This window comes from Pinus tabuliformis, chromosome 8, assembly GCF_031772625.1.
Source record: "Pinus tabuliformis cultivar Carrire ecotype Pingquan chromosome 8, CPIR1, whole genome shotgun sequence".
NCBI lineage: Eukaryota > Viridiplantae > Streptophyta > Pinopsida > Pinales > Pinaceae > Pinus > Pinus tabuliformis.
Genome location: NC_142294.1, coordinates 1,892,771,481 through 1,892,785,195, shown reverse-complemented (window position 1 = coordinate 1,892,785,195; position 13,715 = coordinate 1,892,771,481). Strand labels below are relative to the sequence as shown.

Here is a 13,715-nt window from a genome sequence, read left to right as displayed (position 1 = left end):
AGCCAAGCCATGAGGATTAGAAGGCAGCTGAGCAAGTGAGAGAAAAAGAGCTAGTTTATCTCGAGTTCGGGAGCTGACCCTCCCTGATTTTAAGGAGGTCGTTGGAAAAATTAGTTGTATAAGTATATATGCCTAGAGCCTCATTAGGATTCGAATTTTTTTTGTAAAACTCTAAGCTATTTTCAAGCTCTAGACTTCTGAAAGTTTTATTGATGTAATTTTTTGTTTTGGTAATAAGAATGAGTTTTTTCTGTATTCAAGCTTTTGTGATCCATAATGAATTAAACAAAGTCTTTCGGTAGAAATCACATGAGAGAATTTTTTGGCTAACGCGTTTTGAACCAACAAGTGTGGTTCATCATCAGGACCAGATGAAGAGGCAAACCATGGAAAAGGCTTAAATAGAGAGCAATGTAGAGACATAATTTCAAGTAATGGCTATATTTGAACAATAAGGTTTAAATTATAATATTAATTTATTAATATATTAAAAACAAATGTTATTAAGTAACAGCTATATTAAACGGCTAGTTTTTGAAAAATATTTAAATAATGATATTATTTCATTAATTTATTAAAAATATTAATAGGTAACGATACTAAATGGCTAGTTTTTGAAAAATAATATTTAAATTTATTTATTAAAACCAGATATTACTAGTTCTTGAAAAATAATATTTAAATAGTGATATTATTTTATTAATTTATTAAAATATTAATATATAACGGCTATATTAAACAACTAGTTTTTGAAAAAATATTTAAATAATGATATTATTTCATTAATTTATTAAAAATATTAATAGGTAATGGTTATATTAAATGGCTAGTTTTTAAAAAATAATAAATTAATTTAAATATTATTTTTCAAAAACCAGCCATTTATATAGTCGTTACCTATTAATATTTTTAATAAATTAATGAAATAATATCATTATTTAAATATTTTTTCAAAAACTAGTCATTTAATATAGTCGTTACTTAATAATATTTGTTTTTAATATATTAATAAATTAATGTTATAATTTAAACATTATTGTTCAAATATAGTCGTTACTTGAAATTATGTCTCTACATTATTCTCTATTTAAGCCTTTGCCATGGTCTGCCTCTTCATCTGGTCCTGATGATGAACCACACTTGTTGGTTCAAAATGCGTCGGCCAAAAAAATCTCTCATGTGATTTCTACCGAAAGAATTTGTTTAAAAGAATGAGTTTTGTTTGAGCCAACGCTGAATTAACTCAGAGGGTTGAAGCTCTTGGGTTAGAGCTCAACCCTAGCAGCCAAGGCTCCTATTTCTTGTATATGTATGTTTAGTTTAGTTTCATATATTCAATGTTAATTTTCTTTAGATGCATTTCCATTGCAAGTGGTGTAGATTGGATTGGTTGTTTATTAGTTTTCTTCCATTTGTGCCTTACATCAGTAGCAGGTTAGCAGGGATAAAAGGAGAACCACAAGGTTTCCAGCAGGTGTCTCGGCCTCACTTCCTCCCTTTGGTATCATGACTTGAGAAAGGGACCCTTATGCAGCCCCAAAAACATGGATTTCTATTTATTTTGTAAGCTTTGGATTTTGTTGTCTTTAAATTAGCATTTGGTAAATTTTGAAAAGTAGGACTTCATTGTCATCTTTTTCATATTCAATTTTGCATTGGATCTCATCCATGCTTTCATTCCTTTCAGCAACTTTCCTCATGCATAATGTAGGCAGTTAGTTAATTAAATCTCTTTTTCTAGTTTATGAGAATGTTTCTTGTTTACATAGCTTTTTGGAAAATATACATGTTTTATGCAAAGCAGGTGCTTCAGGAGGAGACAAGGACTTCATAGCCAGCAACCACCTTCCACTCCATCCACCATAGTCATTCCTTGTTTTCACCATCACCTTCACTAGTTTTCATCATTTTTCATAGAAATTATTCCAAGCACATTGAGTGAATCCAACCATCTCCTATCTTTGTTGTTCACTTCTGATTGATCGTAGACCTTCTCCCACTCCATTCCACCCATCAAACACCTTTCCTAAGCCTTCCATCACCTCCAACACCTCACATTTTTCTTTCGGTTGTATCCTGTAGGTTTACAAGGAATCCTGTAGGTTTCTAATACATCGTGTATGTTTTCCTGAAATGGCTTGTTTTGAGGCCGAATTGAGGGAAATTCTCTAGGAAGACACCAAAAGCCTTCCAAGGATCTTCCACACCATCCAACCATCTCCTAACCTTTCCATCCATCCTCTAACATTCTTAATTCACCTGCCACATCACCAAAAAAAATTAGTCTGCATACTTGATTTTGCATGAAAATACACAAAAGACAAAACAGGTTTATTTCAGTCCCTTTACTTGCACATTAGTGATGTTTGATGCTTCTTACTTCCATGCTTAGATAGTATCATTTGGTTCATGATGATTTAGCATTATTGCAAAGCATAGTTTCTTAACAGTTAACTAGGAAATGGTGTGAATTAGCATTGTATTTCGGTCTTTTCCATTATTGCAGTAGAGTAGCTCTCCCTTAGAGCAGATTTCCCTTTCTTCCATCAAGAAACTAAGCTTCTTCTAACTTCATAGATGTCTAGCTTGAAAATCCCAGTGGTCTCTCGCCCGCTGAACCATGACAAAAGGCAAAACCATCATTGTTACTTGTTTATACAACATTGTCATCTCCAAGTTTGTATGAACCCCGGGTTGATAAAGTAAAGCTGGTAGTCCAGGAGTTGCGGCATTCTTGCTGCAATATTGGCGCTCATCAATTACTAAGAGGGGGATAAATCAGTAATTCAAAATTCTTTACTTTTTCTCAACTTAATTTTCTTCTTCTTGTAGCTAATGGTTTATGTTTGTGCTCTATTATTATTGAATTCATTTTGCAGGTATCAAAGGGAGAAATTTGCAGATTTATTTATCAAGAATTAAATAACATTCACACAACATTCAAGAACCCACACATGAAGACACCAGATATAAGTGGAAACCTTGAAGGGAGAAAACCACGAATTTTAGGCTGAAAGTGATGTGAAGGCAAGCTACTACTCGTTATTACATCAAAAATTTTGTAGGCTCCTACCTCAAAGGAAGCTCCAACTCCCACATCATCCAACCATCTACTAACCCTTCCAGTGACCCTCCAACATCCTTAATTCACCTACCACATCACCAAAAGAAATTAGTTTGCATACTTGATTTTGCATGAAAAGACAAAAAGACAAAAATAGATTTATTTCAGTCCCTTTACTTGCACATTAGTGATGTTTGATGCTTCTTACTTCCATGCTTAGATAGTAGCATTTGGTTCATGATTATTTAGCATTATTGCAAAGCCTAGTTTCTTGACAGTTAATTAGGAAATGGTGTGATTTAGCATTGTATTTTTGTCTTTTCCATTATTGTAGTAGAGTAGCTCTCCCTTAGAGCAGATTTCCCTTTCTTCCATCAAGAAACCAAGATTCTTCTGACTCCATAGAAGTCTGGCTTGAAAATACCAGTGGTCTCTCGCCAGTTGAACTGTGACAAAAGGCAGAACCATCACTGCTACTTGTGTATACAACACTGTCACCTCCAAGTTTGTATGAACCCCGAGTTGAAAAAGTAAAGCTGGTAGCCGAGGAGTTGCAGCATTATTGCTACAATACTGGCACTCATCAATTACTAAGAGGGGGGTAAATCAGTAATTCAAAATTCTTTACTTTTTCTCAACTTAATTTTCTTCTTATGTAGCTAATGGTTTATGTTCGTGATCTATTATTATTGAATTAATTTTGTAGGTGTCAAAGGGGGAAATTTGAATATTTATTTATTAAGAACTCAAGAACATTCACACAACATTCAAGAACCTACACATGAAGACACTAGATATAAGTGGAAACCTTGAAGGGAGAAAACCACGAATTTTAGGCTGAAAGTGATGTGAAGGCAAGCTACTACTCGTTATTACATCAAAATTTTTGTAGGCTCCAACCTACAAGAGGCTCCTACCTCAAAGGAAGCTCCAACTCCCACAAATTTTATGCAGGCTAAAACCTGTAGGTTTTAACCTCGTACAGAAATTACCTGCATACGAATTCTAAAACACAGAAAATAAACAATGCGAGAGCATAACACATAAAACACATATACACGGGAATTGATGTAACACCTTAGTGTAATAGCTCGTTGGAACCACAAAGCAGGAGAGCGCGAAGGTGAAAATGGCAGCGGTGTACAGCGGCTAGGGTTCGGCGCAGACCTGCAACGGCAGGCAGTGTGCAGGGCAAAAGCCCACCCCTCTGCGGCAGAGCTGTAGATCACAGGCGTAGGGAGTTGGCAGTAGTGAAGCATGCACCCCCGCCAGGGGGTAGGAGGGGATCATCCCCCAACCAACGAAATGCAACCAGAGAATCAGGACGATTCAATGAAGGACCAGAATACGAATGAAGAGAATACTGAGGATATGCCAGACAGGCAGAATGAACAAGTTCAGCCAGAGGACCAGAGAGTGAGATCGTCCACATGCAATCCTGTTGCTAAGCACACGCCAACAGTGGAGTTCCCCAGTCACAGAATCAATGCCAGAATACAATATATGAGGGATCATGCCCTCATAAGCAAATTTATAGGCATCTGGCCGAATGAGAAAGCCCTGAGGACATGGATTAATATCAAATGGCACCCGAAAGGACATATATCCCTGCATTTGGGACCAAAAGGTTTTTTTACAGCAGTCTTCAACTGTTTGGACGATAGAAACAGGGTCTTTGAGAGCGGACCTTACTTCTTTAACTCAGCAGGTCTCTTTCTCAGAGAATGGATAGAACGATTCAACCCGGATAAGGAGGATCTGAGCTGGGCACCAGTATGGATCAGGTTATACTCATTGCCATGGGAGTACTGGGAGGAAGAATCGCTCCAGGAGACTGGGAAGGTTCTGGGGGACTTTGTCAAGGTAGCAGAAGAAACTAAGACGAAGAAGTACACCTCCTATGCTCGGATCTGCGTCTACATGGACCTAAAGGAACCTCTTCCTGACAAGGTAAAACTCTCTCATGAAGATGTAGAATGGATCCAGTTAATAGATTATGAACATGTGCCTTTTAGGTGTAGAAAATGCCATGCCTTAGGGCACCTGTTCAGAGATTTCCCGCTAAAATAGCAAGTCCATGGAACAAGACCAGGACAAACAAACGACAGATGGGTTCACCAAAGTAACAAACCGAAGAAGAGGAAACAAAAAGCAGCCATCTCAGAATAGGCAGGCCCAGAAGGATCCCTCAAAGCCTTCAACAAGTAACAGCTTTGCTGTTCTAGCAGATGAAGCGCAACACGTCCAAGATCCCCTTACCTCCAAGCGCACCTCAAATCAGTGAACGATTGAGGAGCCCAAAGCGCCGTCTAAAGGAAAAAATGAGGCACAGGAAGGAAACACCCATAGCACCAAAACGAAAATCTGGAGCCAACCAGAGATGGAAATAGACACAACGGATTCAGGCTCAGCAAAAGCAAGGGAAGAAGAAGATAGCTATCAAGAGGCCCAGAATATGGATGAAGATACAGAAACTTTTGATATAGGGGAACTGGACATTCTTGGTCTGGAGCAAGCTTGTAAAACAAGGAACTTCGACAAGATTACTGAAACGCAAGTGGACAACCTGGTGGAGGTTCTCCACAAAGCCCAGAAGAAATACTCGCTAGGGGTTCAAACAGGCAGTCAATGGGATGGGAAGTTTATTTCAAAAGACAGCAAAAAGCGAGGAAGGAAGTCTACTCTGGAGAGAACCATCAAGGTCGGAGAAGTCCTGGTGGAATCAGGCAGATATGCCCAGCTAACCAGGTATTTTAACATCAAACCCAAACCTTCCCAATGAAATTGATATCATGGAATATTAGAGGGCTTAATGGCCAGAAGAAAGGTAGACTCCTAAAAAACATGATAATGGAAGAAAAACCAGCAATTCTTTTCCTGCAAAAGACTAAATGTAATCAGGTAGTTTTAGAAAAAGTAGCAGCCAAGGCTTGGCCGGCAGGGCAGGTCATAGCGGTGGAAGCTCAGGGAGCCTCAGGTGGCCTGGCAATACTCTGGGATGCAAGACTGATACAGTTGGATAATATACATGCAAACAGAAATTTCATCCAAGCCAAGTTTCATCTAATTGGCACAAATATTGATGGGCACATAACAAATGTATATTTTCCACAAGAAATCCAGCAGAAAGCTGATATTTTGGATGCATTAACACAACTTAATGCAAACCGGACGCATCCGCTATGGATCTCAGGCGGAGACTACAACATGATAGCAACCCTGGAGGAAAAGAGAGGAGGACGATGCAGAAGCAACAGAGACGATACATTACTAAAAGACTTCATTCAAGACAACTGGATGATAGACCTTCCAACAGAAAATGGCCTTTCCACCTGGAGTAACAAGAGAATGGAACCGACGCAAGTGGCCTCGAGACTAGATCGCTTCCTAATTTCTGACAATGCAGTGCATTTGGGGGGAGAATTCATAGCCTCAATCCTACCATATTCAGGATCGGACCACTGGCCTATTGCCTTACACTGGAACAGACCAGGCAAAAGCATAAGGCGGCCATTCAGATTTGAATCTTTCTGGTTATCGCATCTGGACTTCCATGAATTTATAAGGACAACCTGGACAAATTTTAATGCACCGGAGGGGACAAGAATGGCCCTGTTCCAAAAGAAGCTGAAGTATCTCAAAGAGGAAATAAAACGTTGGAATAAATTCACATTTGGCAATATTTTCAAATCAAAGGAAATCCTCAATCAAAAAATGAAGGACATTCAACAACGAATAATTTCTAATGGCCGATCTGAGGATTTGACACAACAGGAACAAGTCATAGAAAAGCAAATCCTGGAAAGAGACCTGCAGGAAGAGACCTTGTGGAGGCAGAAATCGAGGATTAGGTGGCTGAAGGAAGGTGAAAAGAATACAAAATTCTTTCACAAAACAACAGTCCAAAGACGAATGATCAACCAAATCTCCTATGTTAACAATGAGCAAGGAATCAAGGTTGAAAATCATGAAGGAATAGAAAAGGAGTTCGTCAACTACTTCAAACAAATGAATCAAGAACCAAACATCAACAGATCTGAAGCTATTGATAACATCACCAGGCACATCCCCAGAATAATTACAGAAGACCATAATACTCTTCTTCTCAAACCAATCAGTCTTCAAGAGGTAGAAACAGCGGTGAATCAACTCAAGGCAGGAAAAGCGCCTGGCCCAGACGGGTTCATGTCAAACTTCTTTCAGCATTTCTTGGAATTAATTAAATGGGAAGTCTGGCAGGTCGTGGAGGAATCAAGGACTCTCAGATGGATGTATCCAGCCATGAACGCAACATTTCTAGCATTAATTCCCAAATCTTTGGAATCCAATTCTCCAGATAAGTATCGGCCCATTGCCTTATGTAATATCATATACAAAATTGTCTCTAAGGTTATTGCCCTAACATTGAAGCCCTTGCTGCCCCTTATCATCTCTCCCGAACAATCCGGGTATGTAGAAGGGCGACAGATTACAGATGGGATCATCCTAACCCATGAAATAATGCATTCACTCAAGCAATTGAAGAAGCCAGGGATGCTACTCAAAATCGATCTATCCAAAGCATTCGACAGTATCAGCTGGGATTATTTGCAAAAAACTCTCCTTTCTTTTGGCTTCGCCCCCCCATGGGTCAGATGGGTTAGCAGTCTCATTTCCTCATCTTTCTTTTCCATCCTCATTAACGGGATTCCTTCTCCCACCTTTCGTCCTTCCCGGGGCATAAGGCAGGGAGATCCTTTGTCACCCTTTCTGTTTGTTATCCTCGCTGAAGGTCTGGGGCGAAGTATAAAAGCTGCCATTCTTGCGCATAAGCTCAAAGGGATTGCTGTTCACCATCTCCCAGCAGTTTCTCATCAACAATTTGTTGATGATAACATGCTTTTCGGCCACCCATCTGTTCAAGAAGCACGCTCTTTTAAATCCATCCTTGACTCTTTTTCAAAAGCATCTGGAGCCCTCATCAATAATGCCAAATCCCAAGTCTTTTTCTTTAATACCCCTCCTTACACCCAAAGAGCCATAACGCGTATTCTTGGCTTCTCTAAGGCTTCCCTTCCCTCCTCTTATCTAGGAGCTCCTCTTATCGCTTCAGCCCTCAAGCATTCTTCGTGGTCAAACCTGCTCGAAAAATTAGAAGCCAGATTGCTCCTTTGGACTTACAGATCGCTTAATATGGCCAGCAGGATTGTGCTGATCAAGGCTGTTTTGCAATCCATGCCACTCTATTTATTCTCCATCTTAGCTGCGCCAAAATGGGTTCTTAAGGCCATCAAACAACTGCAGCGGAACTTCTTATGGGGCAGCTCAGGACCAAATAGAAAATGGGCTCTCATTAGATGGGAGAAGGCATGTCTTCCTAGATTGGCAGGAGGAATAGGACTCAGAGACCCAGAACAAAGTAACAAGACCATGGGAGCGAAAATATGGTGGAGGTGGCTTTCAAACTCTAACACCCCCTGGGCAATCCTCTGGACAGCAAAATATACAAGGAACTTACCCCTAGAAGAAAGGATCAGAATGTCGGAAATCAGCAAAGGCTCGCTCATATGGAACTCAACCATTCAACATAGAGATCTCATCCAAAAACATAGCTTCTGGGAGGTGAAAGATGGTCTTACTGCCAGGTTCTGGGAAGATTCATGGCAGCAGCTACCAAATCTCAAAGCTAGTATGCAAACTATTTCAGAATGGGAGATAAATCCGCAGGAGAAAATAAGCAATTTCTGGAAAGCACAGACTAACCAAGATCAGAGAGATTGGAAGGAAACAAGCATCATTTTACCACGTAGCTCAAATCAAAACCAACTCTCTCTCTCCTCAGAGCTAAAAAAACGCAGGATATTAAAGCAAGCAGGAATGGACACATTGAGATGGGGTTATGAGGAGAGGGGTACCTTCACTACAAAGGAAGCCTACAGGATCATCATAGGGGACAGAATAGACAAAGATCAGATATGGGGCAAAATATGGAAACCCCCAATTTGGCCGAAGGTATCCACCTTTCTGTGGCTTCTCTCATACAATAGAATCCTCACCTGGGACAACCTCAGAAAACGGGGTTTCTTGGGACCTTCCATCTGCCTCAATTGCAATCAGGAAGAAGAATCAGCTCTCCACCTAATGCAGACGTGCCAGATGAGCAGAAAGATATGGGAAAAGGTGGTATTTCGTTGTCAAAAGGAAGGCCGAGTACGGGGGGATATCAAAGACACAATACGCCAATGGCCTCAAGCGCCATACCAATGTAAGATCCTAAATATCCTATGGCAAATAATACCGGGATTCTTGATGTGGAATATCTGGAAGGAACGAAACCGGAGGATTTTCAAAGGTCAATCAATGACTCTGGAGCAGGTATGGAAGGGAATTCATAACAATATCAGTGAAACTCTTTCCACAAAAGGCTGGTCCCAAGACGACTTCCCAAAGCAACCTCAGGAGCTAGCCATCTGGAACAATTGGCAGATACAGATACAAGCTCAGATTTCGGTCAAGGCTAACCCAGCAAAGCACCAAACCCACAATGTAAAGTGGATGCCACCACCCATAAATGTGTTCCAACTGAATTTCGATGGCGCTTCGAAAGGCAATCCGGGTCAGACTGGTTATGGAGGCATTATTAGAGATCATCAGGGTAAATCTCACATTACCTTCTTTGGCACAATAGGTTGGAATACCAACAATGCGGCGGAACTGGAAGGTTTATGGAAAGGACTTACTCTGGCGCAGGAGGGCAATTATCTACCTCTAATTGTGGAAGGGGATTCCCAAATTCTTATAAACATGGCCTTAAAGCTCCAACAGGGTTCCCAAATACACAAGGTCAGCAGCAGCTGGAGACTGGCATCCAGATTGGAACAAGTTCAACACTGGTTGCAGGAGAACAGAGCTGTTTCCTTCAAGCATATAAAAAGGGAAGGGAACAAGCCAGCTGATTTCCTAGCTAATTTAGGGGTGGACAATGAGAAAGAGTTCTCTGCAGGCCCTCTACATAATACAGTTTTGGCGGATCATCTCCCCACCTTCCAAGCAATATTAGACAGAGACATGCAACCACAAGACGATTCACACCCGGATGCGGGTGGCAGCTTGAGGATCGCTTGAGCTTGTTGCATTGGGCAGCTGGCGTCATACGGTGGCTAGCCAGGACGGCATCAGTCGGTGGCTCTGCGAAGCATTAAAACCTTTAAATGCTGAGGAGACGGCATTGCAGGTGGGAGATGGGCTCAAGCAAGGCGACTTTAAGCGCCCTGTACCCTGATTCGATGGGAATTGTTCTGTCTGGATCCAGATTGTTCCAAGCAGAGGTCTATTTAATGGAGCATTGGCTCCAGGTTTGGTATGCGTGGAATTTTGTTATGATGTTTGATGATAAGGGTGGAGAGGGGCCGATCTCTGGCTTTGTGAGGAGTTGCAGAGGTTTCACCTCCGTCCAGAGTGCGCTCTCTTTGCTCTCGGCTGGGAAGGGGATCGTGAGGTTCCATAATTCTGTCTCGGCTTCTCTTAAGGTTGTTCTGTGTGGAAGAGTCACGGCTTTGCGTACTGGCACTTTGCCTTTCAGTGTAAAGAGCTCGAGATCTCCCCTGCTCATGGCACCGCGACAAAGAGGAGTCCCGAGAAGAGGGGGTGTGTGGGGGACAAGAAGACGGCAGGAGGCTCAAGCCAGAGCAATTCCGCCGCTCGCCATAGTCGCGCCTCCTTCTTCTCCCTCAGAGGAGTCGGATCCTTCTGAAAGCCAAGTTCACACCTCCCGCTTCACCTTCAGGTGCAGGCGAAATCAATCACTTGTCTCATTCCTGATAACTGTAATTGCTACGGAGGAAGAGGAGGACTCTGCCAGCCAGGAGGAGGACGATGGGGAGCATGTTCAAACTCGTAATGCCCGAGCGATTGCGGAGGTTGGTAATGTTGAAGATCCTCCTCCATACGACATCAATCCTGTGGAGCCTGTTGTTGGTCTGGACACGCATCCGCAGCCGGTTCATCCACCGGAAATTCGCCTGGAAGTTATAGAAGACGCTGCCATGTCTGACTGGCTTCCTCTCCCGCCAGAAGTCGACAACAATGCACAAGGTGAGCCTCCGAAGGCTTAATTCCTGTTTCTTCTGCTGTTTAATGGTCATGTTTTGGAGTTTTGGTGGGGTTTCATCTCTATCCGCGGCGCCCAGTTTTTTGTTATTGGGTAGGGGACCTTTCAGAGTTCGTGGTGTCTCCAGAACTCTGGAAACAATGGTCTCTTTACTCTTCTACATTACAATGCTACCAGCAGCAAGCCACAAGATGCAAGCAATGAATCAATGGTTCGTCAAATCTGCTTACTGCTGTTCTTTTGAAGGGATCTCTTTTGTAAGTCAGGGGGCCACCTGCAACTGTTTCGCCTATGCTCACTTCTATGGTCTCTATCTTTGTAATTCAGGTGGCCACGCGCACCTGCTTTGTTCTTCTGACAGAGGGTGGCCTTATGCATCCTCAGAGGCTATGTCCTCTTTGTAAATACTTTTTCTTCTTTTTAATACAATAGCTTAGTCTTTACACAGAAAAAAAAAAACACATATACACGGAGATTTTTCCCTTGGATCCCAAAACTAGGACTACCAACTTGATTTTTCATTATGTTCCTTTCAATGTTACAATACATATTTATACATGTCGAAGCATCCAATACCATGGACAAAAAACCATCACGCCTAAAACCATGCAAAAAAACATAGGTAGGTCCGCCCACCTAATATAGGGTACCAAAAAAAATACCCCGGGGTGCTACCTCGGACCCCGTAGAGGGGAACTACCTGCCCCCCTCAAACACCCTGTGACCCCCCCGCTTAGCAATCGGCGCAACAAAGGGGGGGCTCCGCCCCCCCCCGGTTCACTAGGAGGCTAGTCATGGAAAGAATATAACACAACCCAACATTCTCCCACTTGTTGTTTTATTTCCACCCAGGGCCACATGAGAGCTTGATCTTTATTTAGCCCTGCAACGCCCATTGTTTTTCTACACCAAGAGAACTTCTCAAAGCTCACATATTTTGTCAATGCATCTGCAGTATTCTTCAAAGTGTCCACCTTTACCAGCAACACCTTTTTTTCTTCTATCATATCCCTCACAAAGTGATACTGAACATCATTGTGCTTTGTCTTTCAATGGTAAGCAGGGTTCTTTTCCAAGAAAATTGCACTCTGTCTGTCACAGTGTACCTTTATAGCTCCCTATACTAACCCCATACTTGAACACAATCTATGTGACCAAATTGCTTCCTTGCTTGCATGAGTGGTTGCCATGTATTCTGCCTCTGTAGTTGATAGTGCCACTAAAGATTGTTTCTTACTCATCCAACTGACTGCACCTCCAAAAAGGTTAAATGCATACCCACTTGTAGATATTCTCTGATCCAGATCTTTAGCCCAGTCTACATCAACAAAGCTACAAATATCCAACACTCTGTCCAATCCTGGTCTTCCTTGGTAGCACAAACCATAATCACTAATGCCACGCAAATATCTGAAAACCCGCTTCACTACTATCCAATGCTCCTTCCCTAGTTTTGATATAAAGTTTCTCAATACTCCCACTGCATGTTCAATGTTTGGTCTAATACATACCATCGCATACATAAGACTACCAATTACACTTGCATATGGAACACGGGACATGTACTCTTCCTCTTCTTGTGTCTTGGGACACTATTTAGCAAATAACTTTACACCTACAGGAATAGGAACCTTCACTGGTTTACTATCTTGCATATTAAATCTCTGTAGTATTGTCTCAACATACTTCTTATGGTTTAACCAGAGCTTCTTCTTTGCCCGATCTCTTTTAGTTTCCATGCCCAAAATATAGTTTGCAGCACCAAGATCTTTCATGTAGAATTTAAAGGACAATTGTGTCTTCAAATCCTAGATAATTTCTTTGTCATTTCCAACCAACAACATATCATCGACATACAAGACCAGATAAACAACACGGTCACCAATTAATTTAAAATACACAAAGTGATCTACTTTTCTTCTGGTGAAGCCAAGTCCCCATATAAATGTATCAAATTTCTGATACATCCTTGGTGACTGTTTTAACCCATACAGAGACTTTTTTAACTTGCATACCAGTTTTTTCTTACCCTTCACTGCAAAGCATTCAGGTTTCTTCATGTACATCTCTTCTTCCAGATCCCCGTGAAGAAATTTTGTCTTCACATCCCAAAATATCACCAAAATCAATTCCCAACACCTGGGAATAACCTTTTGCTACCAACCGAACTTTGTATTTCTCCACCTTTCCTTTTTCATTTGTCTTCTTCTTGAACACCCATTTGCAGCCAATGGATTTCCTTCCAGCTTGCAACTCCACCAAATCCCAAGCCTCATTTTTATGCAAAGATGTCATTTCATCAACCATGGCCTCTTTCCAGAGTTTTCCATCCTCTGAATCTACTGCTTCCTTCACAGTTCTGGGATCATCATCAGTAAAAGATAAAGAAAAATTTGAACAGAAAGCAGATGGACTATACCTTTCTGGCTGCATTCTTTCTTGAACTGATCTTCTCACAACCGGAGTTTTTGGCTCTTCATATTTTGATTCCTCTTCTGCTGTAGAGTCTGATTCTTCCTCCTGTAGCTCAAACTCTATCTTCTCAGTTTCCTTTGATGGGAC

At 41.3% G+C, this 13,715-nt stretch overlaps 2 protein-coding genes across 2 annotated transcripts; both read left to right on the top strand.

Annotated features, from left to right (window-relative positions):
- Nucleotides 1–4,369: 4,369 nt before the first annotated feature.
- On the top strand, nucleotides 4,370–5,134 carry LOC149243954 (uncharacterized). Its single transcript, XM_089371359.1, has one exon. It carries the CDS (start codon nucleotides 4,370–4,372, stop codon nucleotides 5,132–5,134), a length of 765 nt encoding a protein of 254 aa, XP_089227485.1.
- A 780-nt stretch (nucleotides 5,135–5,914) lies between these two features.
- LOC149243953 (uncharacterized) lies at nucleotides 5,915–10,168 on the top strand. The gene has a single exon (XM_089371358.1). The coding sequence runs from the start codon at nucleotides 5,915–5,917 to the stop codon at nucleotides 10,166–10,168; it is 4,254 nt and encodes a 1,417-aa protein (XP_089227484.1).
- Nucleotides 10,169–13,715: the final 3,547 nt, after the last annotated feature.

Excerpts from the sequence above, each read along its gene's own strand:
- LOC149243953 (XM_089371358.1), top strand. The coding sequence starts at position 5,915 with ATGGAAGAAAAACCAGCAATTCTTTTCCTGCAAAAGACTAAATGTAAT.
- LOC149243954 (XM_089371359.1), top strand. The coding sequence starts at position 4,370 with ATGCAACCAGAGAATCAGGACGATTCAATGAAGGACCAGAATACGAAT.